Source organism: Thunnus thynnus, chromosome 20 (assembly GCF_963924715.1).
Source record: "Thunnus thynnus chromosome 20, fThuThy2.1, whole genome shotgun sequence".
Taxonomy (NCBI): Eukaryota; Metazoa; Chordata; class Actinopteri; order Scombriformes; family Scombridae; genus Thunnus; species Thunnus thynnus.
Window position 1 is genome coordinate 22,300,568 of NC_089536.1, and position 19,595 is coordinate 22,320,162.

The 19,595-nt window shown below is 41.7% G+C and overlaps 1 protein-coding gene across 9 annotated transcripts in view; it reads left to right on the forward strand.

Annotated features, from left to right (window-relative positions):
* cacna1g (calcium channel, voltage-dependent, T type, alpha 1G subunit) overlaps window positions 1-19,595 on the forward strand; it is a 164,445-nt gene that overhangs the window by 37,772 nt on the left and 107,078 nt on the right. For all 9 annotated transcript variants that reach the window (XM_067577235.1, XM_067577231.1, XM_067577234.1 and 6 more), the window contains exons 4-7: window positions 13,841-14,000; window positions 17,529-17,823; window positions 18,392-18,484; window positions 18,607-19,528. In XM_067577235.1, coding sequence (XP_067433336.1) covers window positions 13,841-14,000; window positions 17,529-17,823; window positions 18,392-18,484; window positions 18,607-19,528 — 1,470 coding nt within the window. The remainder of the gene's footprint in view (window positions 1-13,840; window positions 14,001-17,528; window positions 17,824-18,391; window positions 18,485-18,606; window positions 19,529-19,595) is intronic.

Here is a 19,595-nt window from a genome sequence, read left to right on the forward strand (position 1 = left end):
TATATATCAAAGCATTCATATCTAACTCTTTTTGGCCTGAATGAGCCCATTTTTTTATTACACTGTAATTCAGGGCAGTATTCAAACAGACTTTATTACTTTGAAAAGACTTATCTAAAATCTGCCATTTAATGACTAATCACACTGACCAAAGAGCAATGTCTTGCTTGTCAGCTTAATCAGGCTTAGTAGCAGAAGGTATTATCAGCAGAGACTGACCATACCTTTTGTTGTGGATCTTGTTATAATTAGCGATCGTGCAGGTGGATTGAATTCCTACACAGTGCTGGAATGTAGGTCAGGGACAAGCTGATCTACGCTTAGTATGCTGCCTCGGCGCCGTCTCTGTGTTTTGGCTTTCCCCAGCCAGTCAGCTTTGGACTCAGACAGATTTATTTGCAATTTTCCAACTCACTGCCTTTTTATTAACGGACTGTAGTTCATAGCAACACTCATGCACACACAGACTATTACACTTGTTCATTGCGATGCAAACGCACAAATCCCTGAGTCGCTCACTCCATCTGTCATCCTCCCCCTTCCTCTCTCACTTCCCTCCCCAAAAAAGTTCCACATTCCTCTGCCATCTCTTCCATCAGTCTCCATTAGAGTTTAATCAGCACAGATTGAATTTCCAGTGCACACAGTAATGTTTAAATAAATCATAAGCATTTTGCAACCACCCAGCAGTCCACCCATTTGTTTTTACCTTGATTCCACCCCCTACAATGTTTTCATTTAAATACAGACTCTTTATTATATCATTAGCTCCTCAATTGTTCAGAGGAGATTGCAGGCAAACTGAGCAATGATGCTCAGGATGTGTGTGTGTGTGTATGTATAGGCAGGTGTAGGTGCATGAATGGGACATCAACCCCCTTCCCATCTCTCCCATCCCTCTACCGATAACACTCCCAAACCTCTTCCTCTCCCATAATCTCACCCTCTTGTCAATCAAAACCGTGGTAGGGGTCCACTGCCTCTCATTAGGCCACATACACACACTGAGACCTCACAGCCACACACTCACTCGCTCATTAGGCATCCGACCATCCCTCATCCTAATCACAGGACTAATAGCGACATTAATGCGTGGATGATTTGGTCTGGTTCTGGGCCTGCGGGGAAAATGTCATTGGGTAGGGTGGTAGTGATGGTGGTAGAGGAAGGGGGGTCACCATGCGTTTGGTGTGCTTGATATCTGTCTTCTTGCCCCCCCCCCCCCCCCAAATCCCCCTCAGCAGCCTAATCAAGTCCTGCGGAGAAGCTTGCAGCATTCATCATGACTCTGGGTGGGGATGTTTGTTGTGGAGCTCAGGCTATTTTGAGACACACTTAACTGAATTTGAATACATGGTTGCTCTAGTTCTTGGATGAATGGCAGTGACTGACTAAGGCAGTTTTTACTGCTCCATTATTAAGCTGTTGTTGGGTTGGTAGGAAAGAAGACAGAAAAGCTAGAGTTTGCCCTTTCAGGGTACACAGTACCACAAGATCCACAGTTGAATCCGTGCAGCAGCAACAAGTCATGCAAAGAAGAGCTAAAGTTACTCACATAGAAGTGAAGCATTGTGTTTGTTTAAGCAGAGTACTGAAGTCTGGCATTAGCTGATTTGGATCAGCTGTTTTTAATTCTTGCTCCACAGTCACTGGCTTATTCACAGCTGTGGAGTTATCAGCCGACTAGCAACGTCTAATCACATTTATGCAGGTGTACAACTCAATGTTAATATGCCTAGAATATCCTAATCAAGTGTTAATAGGGTAAAGAATTACAGCATGCAAGGTGCTCAACCATTCAACACAAGGGTTAAGTGTACTAGGCTAGCGCAGTTGTTTTCAGTGTACAGCGCCGGTTCAGAATGTGGATTGCAGTCTGTGTGTTTGTGTGTGTGTGTGATTTCAATCATGGCATTAAAACAGTTTGACTTTATTGGTCTGAATCTGGCAATTACTGAGAGGTTTAGATATTCTGTTCACTAAAGTTAAAGTGACATCATCATGAGTTACTTTAACAGCCGTGGTTTTTAACCTGTTATAATCCACAAGTAGTTGGTGTTAGCTCAATGACTCTTTGCAATTATCAACTTTCTGCTGCCTAATGACTCACAATACCGTTGAACGCTCCCTTTTTAAAGGTACAGAGGTACAATTGAAAATCCAATTTGGGTTCAATATATTCTACTTTTTCTAAATGCAGTAAAGATTCTACAGTGTTGCAAGTCCTTGGGAAGCAGAAAGTATCTACAACTTTTTTAAGCACATGAGAGATGTGCATGTGTTCTACACACTCATTTTTAGTATCAACCCTCAATTTTACACTGACATGCCTCCTAAAGAGAAAACTGTGCACATAAGGAGCCTTATTTCTAAGAGAAACAAGTTACACCACATAAGAAAGATCTGAGGCTACATGTTGAGAATGTGAACTTTCTGCACTAAATAAACTTTTCATTGTTGCCATTTACTTTTTTTTAATTCATTTATCATTCTAGATAGCTACTGAATGAGTTGGATGATAAAGAAAGCAGCCAGAGCAACTGATACTGGTAACAAATGGGCTTGGTGTGAACATTAACATATGCAAAGTATTGAGAGACACACAGATGATTTATGTCTGAACGCCACATTTCATTTTATTATGAGCGTCTGGGTAGCAGCAGCAGAGCAAGGACAGCAGTTCACATCTAACAGTGACTAAGTGATTATATCCAAGTCAGTGTTGACAGGCTTTTGTTTTAGGGCTTACTGTGTCTCAATTATTTATATATAACAGAGACAAACCCACTACAAAAGTTGCTCAATCTAACACAGCTAACACCCCATTTAATTGCATTTTTACATTTACATTTTGTCATTTGGCAGATGCTTTTATCCAAAGTGTCTTACAAGCAAGACAATCGCGCTTTAGAGGACAGTGACTCTGACAGAGCCGTGGTATAAACTCTCAAGAAGCTGACCAAGTACAAGTGCAATGAGAAGGAGCTCTTTAATTTACAAAAAAACCAAACTCAATTAACACAGCCAATATATTATATGGGACTCACACCACCCAGATTATTATTAGATGCTGGGGTAAAGCTGTTCATGCCCAGTTTAGAAACTGAGCTGAAGCTCTTCTAAAGTGTGACAAAGATCCACCTGCTCACATTAACAGCAATGACTGTAAAGCAATGAGCATCCAATTTATGTAATACAGCTGCTGTGTAAATGGAAATATTTTTCTTAGTGCAAGCTGCTAGAAAACACACAAATCAAATAGGCTGTCGTTAGTGTAGGTTGATAAACAGTCCTGAATGGTTCTTCAGGTTACTGTGGTGAATAGGGAGATATTAATTTTAAAAATCATAAATCCTATAAAAAGAAATGACATGTATAATAATCTCTGTTTTGGCGAGGATAAGAGAAATTTAGTGTCATTGTGTATACTGGAGATGTAGCTGCATTTCAATACAAGTATAGGTGTAGTCCAGTAAATCATATGTAGACACAGCGCAAATATGAGGTGCATATTTATGCCAGCTGGAAACAGAGCCAGGGCTGATATATAGCTTAAGATGCAGACGAGACAGTGTTGCACACCTCACCTGATACATAATTTAGAATTAGTTGCTCATATCGGTGTGCATTTGCAGGTCAGCAGGGTTCAACCTGTCAGTCCAAGGTGGTATAAACTTTCCACATTTAGGCTCTAAGTCGAATATCTTGTTGATATTTGACTATTGCTGCCAAATATGTAAGCCATCTGAACCCGGATCAGCACATGTATAAACTGTTAGTACTCACTCTGCCTCGTCGTCTGCAGCCCGACATTGCTCTATTCTCGCTCTCTTACCTTAAGTCTGTATTGGAACAGAAGGCTGGAGCTCATCTTAAAAAACACACACACACACACACACACTCAGACTTGTATTAACGAACACATTGTTCCTGGGCTGGTGTCCACGTCCTGGGCTTTGACATTGATTGATGTGCTAACATGCCAGAGCTGCCAGCGGAAGTGACAGATACATTTCGCAGGCTTCATCCACCGGCTGCCAACAAAACCAAAAATCCCTGGCCCGTGTCACCACCACATCACCACCCACCATCTCCCACCTGATTGGCTGTTACCCTCATGTACACCTTTTAGCAGGGCTTGTCATTGGCCACATCAAGGCGGACATGACAACTTTTGAGCGACTGGTCTTCTCATTGCACGGAAATAGATAAAGTGCTATGGTAGGAGATTGCATTATTGTTTGTAGGAGTGGAATTTCTAAATTGTTGAGTTACCCAAAAAGTCTTACCCCCCCACAAGCAAAGTGTGCCTTCAATTTAATAAGCATTCTCTGAAATAACTGCATACTTGTAACATTTAGAACATATTTTGTCAGCAGTTGCTACTTTTGGAGCCTTGATTCCTCTGCTGCTATGCAAATAGAAGCGAAGATCTGCATTAATGGGTTTTAGTTTCAGGCCTCAAGGCACTGAAACCTAGAATACTGACTTTAATATGCTGAAATATAATTTTTCTGTCGTATGTTTGTAGGAACAGAGGTGCTATTGTTATACACAGAGAAGGAAATAACTTAATTCATCCTCAGGCTAAAGTGCCACCTTTATTTCACTATCCAGGAGACACAATTTTTTCTAAGCCAAACATATTTTTGGAACAAGAAAAGGCCTTAGGTTAGTGATTGCTCACCTGCCAAAATTCCTGGTTTGGTGGCCTTACCAGCCAGCTGCAGTCAGAATTTGCAATTCATTATTTGCCTGTTGGCTAGTGTTATTTTCCTAAACCTCTTTATCAACAGCTACCACATGCCAAAACCAAAGGGAGTTAAAGTGGACCTCCACAGATTTTACACATAAAGGTCAAATTACTCGTCACAGGGAGTCCTACTCTGCTCAGCCTGTGAAAACGGTTGTATAATGTCTTCTGTGATGCCAGGAGTTGTTATGTCTCTCATTTCAGCTGGCTTCAAGAAGGTTATCTGGCACAAAACTTAAACCTGGCTCAAATCAGATCTGTTACTCCGACTGAACCTCGTGAACTGTATTTAACTTTCTCACTGGTACCTGAAACAACACACACCTATCAACGCAGCTTCTTGAACCCAACTTGAGCCCGAAGCCCAAATTTGACACAAAACCAGATACTGCGTAGAGACCCATCAGGCTGATCAGCAGAACTCTACTTTTAGGTACAATACTAGAAGTACAATACAAATTGGCTAGACTATCTCTTTAAAAGTAGGCAATGGGTGACTAATTGATAAGGTGGGAATATACTGCATCAAGCAGGAAATCAATGGTAACATGATTCCCCTGGCCTGCAAATGAACAACATGCGTAATAGATTCAAACATAAACATGCCTCCATCCTATCCAGTTGATGAAAATTGATGAAACCGTCAATGCTGTGAATAAGCCTCATTTGAGAGAGGCGGTGTTGATTGATAAGTCAGAGGCAGTAGTCAATAGGTGATTATCACAGGACACAAATCCTTACACACACATAAACACGCTCAGACACTTCTCTGTCTTAACGAGTTCAAGCCCAGAATAGCCTTTTCTCATTGTTTAGCCACATGTGCCCTTTCCCCAAAGCCTTATCAAACTGGCACAAACATACTCATGCACACATATTCCTCACACAGGCCACCACACACTCTTACGTGCACACACACACCTGCAATAATGCATGCACGTGCGCTCTGTTATTTTAAGCCATGCATCGGTAATACAGACTGTTTCATCCTTTTCTCCACGCTTTGTTAGACCTGGTGTTTGGTTGGTTCATACACACTGTCTTGTACTTCCGCCCAGATAAGCCCTAAAGGCAACAACAGCACAACAACATCATCGACCTCCCAGCTCCCTGCATGCTCATGCCCTCCTCCTACGGAACATTGTTTGCCGAGTCTCAGTACTGTAATTAAAGAGCTCGCAAGAACGTCCTAGCGTCTATTCTTCTCTAAGCTGTTAAGAGGGAGCTACAGGGTTTTACAGCAAGGCCTAAGTCACCCGTTGACTCCTGCTGTTGTATTATGCTGTGAGGACGAGGGGGGGGGCCCGGGGGAGTTAGGGGGCAGGTTTGATCCAGGGGCTCCTTGTTTGTGAGCGTAGCTGAAGAAATAAGACTGATAAGGTTAGAAGGAGTTCAGAGGAGGGGAGTTGTTTGCTAGAAGATGAAAGCAAAGAATGTCACAGTGTAATCCTGCTCTTTGCTGTCAGTTTGTTTGCTGCTAAAAACAAAAGATCTTGTTAGTCGGATCTCAATAAGACAAGAACACCCCCAGCAGCCGTTGGCATGCAAGTGATGTTTTGTTGCTTAAAGAAGGGCTTGTATTACCATTCCGAATTCATTTTCAGTTCAAGGTTTTTTCTTAGCTGCCTTAGTTTCCGAAAACTTGAAAATCAGTCCTTTGATCACTTGGAGTTGTGCTATTCCCAGATAGCCTGCAGACAGGTAGGCAGCCATCTCCCCAACACAGCTGTAATTTGTCAAAGAGATTGGAGTTTAAGCTGCGATAAGTGCTGATTTTATATGTCTGAGTGTGTAAAGGTGGAAAATTACTTCTTATTTTAATGATCATACTGTTCTTAGGGTGATGTAGTACACGTTGGATGTTATCTATCAAAGTGTGCACAGCAACAAGCTCGGAATGTGTGTGTAGGGACTGTCTGAACGACCGGGAAACGTGGTATTTGTCAATCAGGCGTACTCACACCTTCACGCAATGAAGCATGATAAATCCCACCTACTCTACATCCATCTGCTTGTGCTGGTGGTGTTGTATTTCACATTGGGTGTTACAACATTTACAACATTTATTTGCACCTCATTTGTTGTCATTCAGATAGCTTTTATGCACAAATGCCGTTAGAGAAAGCTGTGATGTCCACAGTTGGCCAAGGTCTCCCTAAGTGGTGATGATAGGTTTTGGTTAAAATGGTGCAAAGACTGTTGCACCGCTCTGTACAAATATACTATATACTGTCAAACTTTCTCTTTAGTAATGTTTTTGTAGCTGTAAACTCTAGTTTACCCCAATACCAAATCATTTCAGATCAACCAAACTGTTTAATTTGACATTTCAGTAGTGGCTTGTCCAAAAATAAACGAATAAAGATACAAAACGGGGACAGGTAGAACATGATTCATGTAAGATAATGGTAAAATAAAAAGTTGCACTACACACACTAGACACTGGGCACAGTACCACTTCAGTGTAATTCACTGATTATGAACAATTTCAGCAGGACAGAAAATATACCTGTTTAGGTAAATTACTTAAAAATGAATGCTGATGAGAAGTGACAGTTGATTAGTAATGCAGGTTGATTACAACTCAGTGTCATTAACACCCCTGGATCTCTTATGTGGAGCCACGGGTGCTCAATGATGCAGTGCTGGAGAAACAAGACAAAAATGAGACATTAATGGAAGAAATTATTTCCTTGTTTTCCAAATAAGATGTAAATGTATGTCTTTGTATGTCTCTGAAAGAGAAAGTTGAGGAATTGGTTTACCTTTGATTACAGCTGTGTAACGATGGGGGTTCATTGGTGCAGCTGGTCAGGAGAGGTTCTAAATGTATATATATGCATGTTCTCTGGCATAAGAAGAAATTGATCAATCAGACTATACGTGGAAATGCGCTTACACATGGTTCATACACTAGGCCCCAAATCTAATGAGATCACTCTACTTCCTGGAATTTCATACAAACATCTGTATCCAAAAGCAAGTCATATTCTCTTCTGCAAATGAGAGTGCAGTCAAACAGAGTTCAGATGTGTTCTCTGTCCTCAGTTCCCTCCATCAGTTTTCATTTTTCTACATGTACTTTGTCTTTGGGTCACATCGCTCGCTTATGCATAGGCACATTTCCATTTCGGGGACGTCTAGTCATCTCCGTCTGGAGTCGCTGACATCGAGCTAGTTACCATCCACTCGGAGCAAATGAGAAGAGACGCAGGTGTACACTATCCCTCGACTCAGAAAGCCCATTAGTTCACAGTACACGGATTACAAAGCTGGCTGGGTCAGAGCTGGACCTACACAGGAGAGCAGAGGAAGCAGACCTAATCTGCCCGCTAACAGATGGCTCCCCAATCACACACATCCACCCAGCTGCCAGCCATGTTGGAATGGAGTGGCCGCCCACGGCGAGGTTGGAGAGGGCGCACAGGTGGAGGAGGAGATGATTGTTATTGAATATGAAATGTCGATCACTTGGAATGAGCACGCTATTCAGGTCTGGAAGGTTTCAGAGGATTGATTCTCTTATCTAGGAGATAAACAGAGGTTCTCTCATAATATTCATGTTTGCCTGCATCACTGAATGAAGAGCTGTCTTCATATATGGCTCTCTTCCAGCTGATGTATTGTATGATGGTGTAATTTATGCCATCATCAAAATCACAGTCAATCTTGAAAAACTCATTTTTGCTGCCACAAATAATTAATGTCCTCATCCACTGAGCTGAATTGTTTTCTAACTATCACTGATTAAAATTCAGCTCATCTAGTCATAAAAAAAATCATCGAAACAGTATAACAGACATTCAAATGAATTGCATAAAAAATAGACAAAAACAAGAAACAGGTACAACAAAACAATAAAAATACATTGTGAAAGTTTTCTTCCAGGCTGAAAAGGTGTACAGTGTGTGTAGATAACAGTAAAGAAAATCTTAAATCATCCTCACCGTATTAATGTAAAAAGGCTATTGATCATCTTTTTATGTTTCTTCACTAACGGTACCCTGTGGAGTTATGCAATGTTTTTATGAGTTAATGACTGTTATGTTTGTATCTGTTATAATAAAGACTGATTTAGAAAATCCTTAATTTCATACATTAAGTGCAATAGACTATGACAGTTTTCATATGTGGTTTTCTAGCTATTACCACTACCAAAAATTTAAGAAACTCCTTTAGTTACATCATTTATCATAGATTTATTTTATGAGTTAGTTACAAATTACTAGAGATTATTACAAAACAAGCTCCAATAACATGCACATACTGGAAGTTTTGTGTGTATCACATAGTCCTCATCAGCAAATTGACTTCAAGTTATGAAATTTCAATTATTTATTTCAAGGATTGTCAAATTCCAGCTGCTTTGTATGATAAGTGAGCAAACACGCTGCATAGAATTGCTGTTGTACATGGGTATAGCTATCAGAGGTGTGAGTACCAGCACAGGACATTTGGAGTATTAAGTCCTCATTGTGCAAAGATATCTGTGCCCTGAATGGCAGCATATGAAACCAGTGGTTGTGCCCGGGCCTGCAGCAGACCCTAATCCCAGCTGCTGTCACTAACTGAGGCACAGCTAAGCAGCCTCCTAACAGCTCAGCACATTACACTGTGAGGGCAATCACTCGAAGGAGCTGCTGCTTAATGTGTGTGTATATATTTTGTGTTTGCCTACAGTCAGGCGGTGTGTGTGTGTGTGTATGTTTGTGTGTGTGCCTGAGCTGCTCATTAATGACCAGAGAGAGAGAGAAAGAGAAGGATAAAGTTGCTGTTGTCGGCAGCGAGTCAGGTCTGTCTGTCAGAATGTGTGAGTCTCCACTCCTCCGTAGCAGAACACACTTTCTTTGTGGATTCATGGCAATTATGTTAAACGAATGTCCTACCAAAGGGCAAAACGGCAACAAATCTCCACAGGCAATGACTCACAGCATCGTTTTTACACAACTCTCCGCACTGCATTGCTTCTCTTGAATCATGACAGAATGTTTCTCTTGTAAACATCGCTGTAACATGACATTTAATAACTTTCTCACAGTGTGATTATGAGAGATGTTTTCTTTACGACGCTCATCTCACACGGCGATTGTGTACACCGCCATGCTGCTAATGGAGTATCGCGTAGTGTGGCAGCTATTACACAAATTGAAGTAACTTGAAAACAGTGTTTTTCAAGAGCCTCGGATGTCATTCAGTAGTTGCTGTGTTTTCACCGCTTTCACTTTTTTCTTCCCAACCGGGTTTCATATTCAGATGGTTCCTTTTTGAGAGAGCGATGGCTGCGAAAGACACGATTCAAACACGCATGTTATCCCGCAGATGCTCCTCGCTGTCACTCATTCTCCTGTCCCTCTGTGCTACCTTTGCTCCTCGACTCCCTTTATCTCCTCGCTGTCTTCTCCCCATTTGTTCTCCACATCTTAGCAAGTCTGCAGAATCCTCCTTGTTTTTCCTCTCCCATATGCCAACACCTAAAGTCCCTGTATGAGCGTGTACCCGCATGAAAAATGTAAGTAGGAAATTCAGAGCATATCTGCAAATATGAAAAGTTTCCCATGCAGTTTGGTGTGCAAAACCCAGATGTAACTGTATAGATGAGAGGTGTTTGAGTGAGGAGGGAATTTTACTTTTTTTTTTTTAAACATGCCAGCTAAGTGCACCTTTCATTTAAAGTAATAAACTCCAAACCAGAGAGAATTTCAGTGAATGCTCCGCCACAACACACACAACAAAACAAAGCTCTCTCTAGTCCTGAATTATGTCTTCTCAGAATCATGTTTTCATATAAACACATTTTGAAAAAAAATAAAAAAAAGGCACATGTACAAGACATTCAAGTGAAAGTGGCCATAACTCACTTTTTAGTTTCAGCTGCACATAAGAATAAAATGTGTCTCAGATGACAATGACATGATATTTCACATTTTGTCATCTTGTAGAGGTATACTATGTATTACTGTTTAGCGCCACAGCTAACAATTACTTTCATTATCAATTAAATCTGTCAATTATTTTCTTGTTTAATTGATTAGTCATTTGATCTATATAAAATAAAATAAAAATAATCAGAAGATTAATCAATCATGAAAATGATAATCGTTAGTTGCAGCTCTGACTGTTGGCAACTTTAAATGTTACAACTTTATGATTATAAGGACAGTGATCATTTTCTATATTCTATATAAATAATATATATGTAAATAGATTTCTAAGCTATGGAGTTACATTTAGACCATAAGTGCTGGCATTTAAAGTGAATATATTTTGTAATATTTTCATACTCAAAACACCATGACTGTGCATTTTTGAGTTCATCCAAAGGAGTTTAGCTCAAACACCTGTTTCTCCATCTGTCCCTTTCTCTTCCTCTCTCCTTCTGTTTCTCTCTCCATCCTCTCTCCGTGTCTTTCCCTCCATCTCTTCTGTTCCTCCGTGGCTGTCAGCCCAGCAGACGAGCTCTGCTGGTGCTCCGACAGCGACTGACCCAGCCTCTCCAATTACCCAGAAAACCCCTGATCAGAAAAATGATGCTCATTATTGACGCCTGACTCACCGGTTTACTGCTGGGATGGTAGCCTGCAGGGGCGGCGGGAGGGATACAAACAGGCAGACACAGAAAGAGATGGAGAGATAAACAGAAGGGCAGAGATTTGAGAGATTTACAGGGCGGCGACAAGAAAAAGAAGAGTTCTGAGGTAGGAAAGGAGAAAGGTTTATGGTAGATAGATAGAGAACCTTAGTGTGGAAATAAAAGCAAAATCTGAGCTCCAACAGCAGAGGGACACAGCCGGATTTGGCAGAGGGAGTGTGTGGGTGGTAGGAAGTGTGTGTGTGTTGTCAGAAACTTGAGGGAACACTGTCCAGAGCAGACAGAATCAGGGATGTACAGCATGACAGGCAAAAAAGCAGGTCTTTTACTGCAGCGTTAATTCAGTGCAAACTGCAGGAGTACTGCTGACACAAATCTCTGCACTTCCGTTTGACTCAAGACTTTTGAATCTTATCTAAATATATTTTCAGCCTTAATTCATCCAAGGAAGGATGTCGCTTGCTAAGCACACTTTGGGCCTTATCCACAAAGAACGGATTGCACCCGCTAATAGCACCGTGAATTATGTAGCATTTGCACCCACGATCTGCCCCGTTTTAAGGTCCTATTCACAAAAGATTTTGCGCTAATGATATGCCTGCACAAACATGCCCATAAAGTTTTGCAGCAGAGTGCAGTTTGCCCTTGTGTTGTGTTTGATTGAGTGAGCAGAGCTGTTTCCAGTGTTTGAGGCTTTTCTCCACATTTCAGATTGGTCCATAATGAAAACTGCAGAGAGCACAAAAGCCTCAAATTGTGTGTCTTTAATTAGCAGAGGTTCGCACACAGAGCTCATCACAATCACAAACCAACTTTCATGTATTTTACTTCTATTGCTTCTCTAGTATTTTGCATTTATAACATAATCTACTGAAATGTCCATCAAAATAGGCTACAGCCATTACTGTGACTCAGGCAGGTCTGAAACTTGTTACATTACTGTCTGAATCTTATAATAATGTTGTTCAGGTGTCACTGAATGTATCTGGGATTTCTCAGAAACATCAGTACTGATGCTCTGTTTGTAGCCCACAGCTGGCTGTGCATCACAGCTGGCTGCAGCATCACACAGCAACTGAAACGATAAATGCGTCTCCAAACTGAGAAAGAGGCATTTATTGACGCGGCACAGCAGCGGTCACTTCATTAACACCAACATCGGTCAGCATCTGACGAAAACGAATGTTCTGTGTTCTGCTACACATCTACACAGGTCAGCTGTTACACACAGATTCCAGGTTTATACGGTGGAATTGTTTGTAATAAAGCAGCACTTATGGATGAATCCTGAGCTCCATCAGAGCTGTCAGAGCATAAGTCTACAAAACCCCATACCCACTTGATCCCCTCTAATCTCTGAAGATTTTACCCTTCATATGATTCAATATCAATTCAATATCATTCAAGCCTCACAAGCTTGAAGATTTGAAGAGAGAGAGGGAGACAGAGAGAGAGTGAGGAGTGTGTGTATGCGCACAGTTAACACCAACTATTTGAAGTCACTAATAACTCCACCCTAACTGCATGTAGCTGTTAGCACTGCCCTTTGTGAATTAGACTGTTTTTGCAGCAAGGCTTATTTGCATAGAAAGGGGCCAATTTTGTGCCAAATATATGAATATTACTCAATGTACATACATGCAAATGGAGCAGGTGCACGATGACGCTATTTGCTTGGCAGCGTAGTTTGCGGTGCATTTCACCCTGTGCGGATTTTGTCTTATTTGTACAGGTTTAGCGGCCAAAAAAGCCGTGCAATCCTTTTGTGGATGTGGCCCTTTGTCTTTTCTGCAATGGCCTGCTTAATATTTATGAAACAGTTATACACCTACTAGCAACCCATTAAGCCACAGGTCTCTACTATAGCTACCGTTGGGCTTCCAGTGCCTTGCTCAAGAGCACCTTATTGGTAGCAATTTGTTCAGTGGCAGGAAAATTAGCCAAATGCCAAATTGCTTCTGTCAATTTTATTGCCCAAGCATTTATTTTTTTACAAGTAACCCAGAGCGCTGCTCCTCATCTGTTACAATGAATGACTCTGTTTTGACAGTCCTTCATTAAGCTGTTTAACTAATATGAAAAATAAAACACTGAGGCTATGTTCAGTAATGTAATATGAGGCCTATTACTGTAAATCTACCATTTATTATTATTATAAAATTTTCATTAAACTGTAAAAAGTGTTATAGCAACCACGGGCAAGTGTGTAATTTGATCAAATGAATAAAGGAAGAGAATCGTGCACTTGTCCCTGTAAGTGTGTTATATTAGCCAGTGTGAATGGTTGTAAATTGAGAGGCACTTGGGTTGGCGCTCATATCGACCAGTCTATTGAATGAAATACCCACTGCTCATATCAGCCCTGAAAACGTGTTGCACAAACACTCATAGTAAAAGAGCTTTGATCCACACAAGCACATACTGATTCTACTGTGGATGCATTGTGTGCCGCCCAGCTGTCTGACCTTGTCCTTGTCTCTCTCTCTCTCTCTTCTCAGGTATGCGTATTCTGGTGACCCTGCTGCTGGACACACTGCCCATGCTGGGTAATGTGCTGCTGCTCTGCTTCTTCGTCTTCTTCATATTCGGCATCGTGGGCGTCCAGCTGTGGGCCGGCTTGCTCAGAAACCGCTGCTTTTTGGAAGACAACTTCTCTTTGTGAGTTTTTAACGCTTCCTGTGTCAATATTTTCTTGAGTTTTTAGATTTCAGTACTCATATTTGTTAGGTTTGGCTAAATGTTAACTACAGGGAGAATACTGGGAAGGTCATATACTAGCTGCACTGTCATCAATATCCTGAAATAATATATGATTCATTTGTTGGCAAATTGTATTTTGATCACTTAATCCTCTTATTAATCCTCTTAATCCTCGTATCTTATTTTTGTCAAAAATGTTAAAAATGTGACATTAAAGAAACTGTTTGACATTTTGGGAGATGCACTTATCCACTTTCTTGCCGAGAGTTAGATGAAAAGTTTGATACCACTCTTATGGGAATATGAAGCTACAGCCAGCAACTGCTTAGCTTAACATAAAGACTGGAAACAGGTCTTTTAGCTCTTTGAGCTCTTAGCACAGTCTTTGTGCTAAGCTAATCTAACTGTCTGCTGGTTGTAGCTTCATATTTGCCATACGGACATGAAAGCGGTATCAATCTTCTCATTGAACTCAGCAAGAAATAAGTGAATAAGAATATTTCCCAAAATGTCAAACTGTTCCTTTAAAGGACAATTTCGGTTTCTTAACCTATTTATTCAGAGAGCTTTAACAGTGCTCTCTTTCACAACTTGGATCTTATTTTTCACTGTACTCATCAAAGTAATTGCTGAGATTCCGAAAACTGGCGACATCACTAAAAAGAAGTAACAATACATTTGTGGTAATAAAGGATGTAAATAAACCTTACAGACCAGGTTAACTAAACTTATTTAGGAGAGAAAGCAAAGGCCAGAACGGTCTGTTGTAAACATCCATCACAGTTTACAGACTAGTCAACTTTGACCTACTGAGCTTGCTATAAGTGTGCACAGTTTCTTGTGCAATAAGGAGTCATCATTGCACAATGAGGAGCACAACCAAAATGTTCACTTTGGTTTTGCTTTCAAATGAAGTGTCACATTATTTAGCTAAACTGTTGGCTTGTTTACATCCTGTCTGATTGCTGGACTTCACTGTAGCGATGTCACTCACAGCGTCGCTCACAGCGGTTACTTCAATGACCTTTGAAAATAAGAGCAAAATTTCACTAAACTAGATTTATCCTTTAAAATGGTCAAAATAAGGATACAGCTATGGTTGTGCACAAACAGTGTATATTCTCAATTTAAAAAACAAGGTTCCTGGTACTGACCTTCAAATTCTTTCTTATTCCACAAGTACACAAGGTGACCGGATTTATTTATTTATTATTTTCTTAATAGAGCTGAGATAAACAACACAGATGAGATTGCAAGTAGGTCTACAGGAGGTCAAGGTAAATCTACGAGTAAACCTTGACCCCGCGCGCTTAACTAGGTCATGCACTAAAGTCAATGAGGTTAGTGATTATAGAGTCTCATCACAGTGATGAATGGGAGAGAGACGGGCCCTGGCATAATGAGAAAGACCCCACGCTGCAGCCAATGGTATATGGAACATGGGCACCCATGACTTATTCATGTTCCCTGTGTCATCCTGGCTTCATTACTCTCTATAGGATTTATGACATCTCACAGCTGTAATTTAAAGTCATGCATAATAACACTGGTGAGCTGGCAAAATTTTTTGTCATCATCATCAATTTTTAGACATTCTTCTTGTATCTGGAAGGTCTGTGTTACTGCACCAGATGAACAGCATTTAAGTTTGGCTCTAGTCTTTGTCCAAAGCCATAAACATAACTGAATTAACACCTGCTTCCATTTCTCTTGAACTCATATCGCTGATACATATTTTAGTGGTCTTGCAAAGTAGCAGCTGTGAACTGATAACTGGGTTGACAGTGACTCTTTATTAGACTGATTGAGAGTATGTGAAGAGGACCCGTCAGGAACCACGTCCCATGCATCATGTCCGGGTGTGATAAATCCAACGTGTACCGTCATCAGACCAATAAGTGTTCTCATGGAATGTCCTCAAAGTGTGAAACAGCTTTTAAGAATGTATAAATAAATAAATGTGTGTGAGGTGGTCCTGAAGTGTAAAGTGATTGAAGCTACTCTGCGCTTGATACAGCCTGCCAGCTGATTGTGTGTTGACAGACCAGCCAGATATCACCAGACACACACACACACCAGTTATCCCAGACAGAGAATAGCTCTGTAAAAGATACGCTAAGAGGCAGCAGGCAAACACGCTTGTGCTCTCACCTGACAAAATACACACAAGGGTCTCCCCGGCCATTTGGCCCCAGGTTTGTAAACACAATTACAGCTGGCTTCACTGATTAGTTCCTCCTATCTGTTTGAAGGGGTGTTAATCAGTGAAAACAGCTGCTGTAGTATTTGCATGGAATTAAAACCTGCAGACATTTTGGCTTCAATGTTGAGCCGCTTAAAATTCTACTCGATGTACGCCAAAACTCAAAAAGAGAGGAGGCGGCACTTCATTTTTACTGCTTCAGCCTGGTAGCCAAGGTGGGCACCGACACAATAAAATGTAAACAAAACAGCTACAGCTTAACAGTGATGGATGAGGGTAAAGATGGAAGAAAGATACACCGCTCTCTTGTGTAATTTCCAGGAAAATACCTGAGTGAGGATACATTTTTTAACCTTCAAGATATGATTAAGCTTTTAACACTCTTCTGTCCTCATGTCCAGATGTTTTTTAGCTTCTCAAAAATATAACGTACATTAGTTTGCTCATTATTGAGCCAATGCATCTGAATATTCCAAATACAGTTTCTCTGTCTATTTTAGCAGCTAAGTGCAGCCTAAGGCACAATTGAGAAGTCTGCAATGCACTCAGTGAAAGCATATATTAAAGCAATATATAAATATTTAAGAAAGTGGTGTATAACAAAATATGTAGTTGTAAGCAGATGTGCTGTAAGTGTTTATTAATGTATTTGTAGACAACTATAACCCCACCTGCAGGTATCCTTAACTGGATGCTGGTGTGTAAGATAAAGAATGACAATAAAGTAAAATACAGTTGTAATGATATAAAACAAATCTTCATAGGAGGAGTTATAATTGTTGACTGTACATTAATAAACACTTAAAATGTCCTTATATGTTCTTTTAACTACATTATAATGTGTTACAAAGCACTTATTAACTGGTTATGTATTGCTCATAAATGTGAAGTAGGGGAACTTGAAGTGTAATTTTGATAGAGGTAATAACACATTGTTCCTCGCCTGTCTGCTCAGTTGAATACTCTAATGTGTTTTTCTGATACAGTAGTTTATGGTGGTTGAGGGTAGTTAACGTTAGCAAATCTTACATAATTATTGTGTAACAGACATTACTCACAAAATCAAACACACTACATCAAACCAGGAAGCATATTTGTCGTTTCCAGCTTGTGGTCCCACACGACTTGCTCGGTCATGTGGCCTGATGATGATGTCTTAAGAGAAATTAATGTTTAATTTAATGTTTTTAATTGAAACATATCAACTCACTTTGTTTAGTCTCATGATTCATACAAGCCAAAAACCCTGCAATATCCTCTCTTTTATCCTCTCTCCCCAAAAGTCCTCTCTCGGTGGAGCTGGAGAAATACTACCACACTGAAAACGACGACGAGAATCCCTTCATCTGCTCTCAGCCCAGAGAGAACGGCAGGAGGGACTGTAGCTCGGTGCCTAAGCTGTACGAGGAGGGAGGCCTGCAGTGCAACCTGGACATGTATTCTTACAACAGCACCGATAACACCACATGCGTCAACTGGAACCAGTACTACACCAACTGCTCTGCTGGTCCGGTCAACCCCTTCAAGGATGCCATCAACTTTGACAACATCTGCTACGCCTGGATCGCCATCTTTCAGGTAAGGCAGCTAATCATGTTATGGATGATGTCAGATTTTCCAGTATCTGCAGTGTGGCACATACAGTAAGGTTTGACTGAAGCACGGCTGTAATACAAGATGAAGACAAGGGGGGGGAAGAGGGAGGCTAATTGCCCCAGCGGCTGGTGTATCATAGAAATGGGGCTTTACAGGATTAACAGGTCACCACAGCCGCACGACCAGACTGCGGTCTCATTTTTCCGCACGCATTTGTTTACTATCTCCACATGATCTGAAAAGCCGCTTTGTCCGAGTGTTCATTCATCGCTGTCTAGTTGAGAGGGGTAATTTTGGAGGACCAAAGCCAGATTGGAGATGAGTTCTCCCATAAGTCTGGCTGCTGCTTGGGTTTGCATGTGTGGGGTAAAGCACACAAGAGAAATGTTGGGGATTAGTTTTCTGCTGAGTCTTGGTATTGGAACACTATGGACTGTGAAATATGGTCTCCTTTAATCCCTTTTTTTAATTCCACTGTCTGTGTGCTTGCTTTCTTTAGTTGTGTTGTCTGATTAGTTTTTTATCTGTTTTTTTGGCTGCGTTCCTATAGGTGATCACTCTGGAGGGCTGGGTGGACATCATGTACTTTGTGATGGATGCTCACTCCTTCTACAACTTCATCTACTTCATCCTGCTCATCATTGTAAGTGCTAAGAACTGTATGTGTGTGCCTGCTGATGGCTGAACAAGCGGGTCAGTCAGGAGAATGGTGCATGTGTTGTGAGTGTGTGAACAACAATGACACCTACCCCTCCTTGTCCTCAGATCGGCTCATTCTTCATGATCAACCTGTGCCTGGTAGTCATCGCAACTCAGTTCTCAGAGACCAAGCAGAGGGAGAGCCAGCTGATGAAGGAGCAGCGGGTGCGCTTCATGTCCAACGCCAGCACTCTGGCCTCCCTCTCCGAGCCGGGCTCCTGCTACGACGAGCTGCTCAAGTACCTGGTCCACATCATCCGCAAGGGGGCTAAACAGGTGGCCCACATCTGCAGGCTCTTAGCTCGCCGTGCAGGGCTCAACATCGCCGCCTCGCCCCCCGCCACAGAGCCCCAGCGCAGCCAGAGCCAAAGAAGGAGGAGGAAGTCCTCCAGGCAGGGCTCGGTGTCAGTCCATCACATGGTGCACCATCATCACCATCACCACCACTACCACCACTACCACCTGGGGAATGGCAGCTTAAGGGGAGGAGGTACCATCAGGTGTCCAGAGGGTAGGGATGTGGAGGCTGGTTCTCATAACAACAATGGAGGGACTCTCGTGGCGACTGCCTGCACCGGGCACCTCGCTTTGGCCCCACCGCTGCCTTCAGTGACAGCAGCAACCTCCGACACAAACCTGGCCACTTTGACCAATCCTGCTGCAGCAGCGGCCGATTCATCTTCAGCTCTCAGCGTATTCCACTCAGACACTCTCCGCTGTACCCCATCGCCCACAAACTTGGGTCCAATTCCAGGCCCATTCTCCCTGGCCCCAGCTCCTAAATCCAGGGCAATGAAGAGAAACTCGGTACCCTTTGCTGCTCCGGGGCCTAAGAACTACCCCACACTGCAGGCCAGAGCACTAGCAGAGTCCAGACGAGGGAGTGTTGCAGCCAGCACTCTGACAAATATCAGCTTCAACCTCAATATCCCACCCATGCCCCTGGAGAGAAGGCAGCAGAGCCTGGTGGACACACACACTCCTACAGGTAGAACAACAAACCAACATGGATGAGGTCACAGATATATGATTTTAAAACCAGGAAAGTTTTAGTT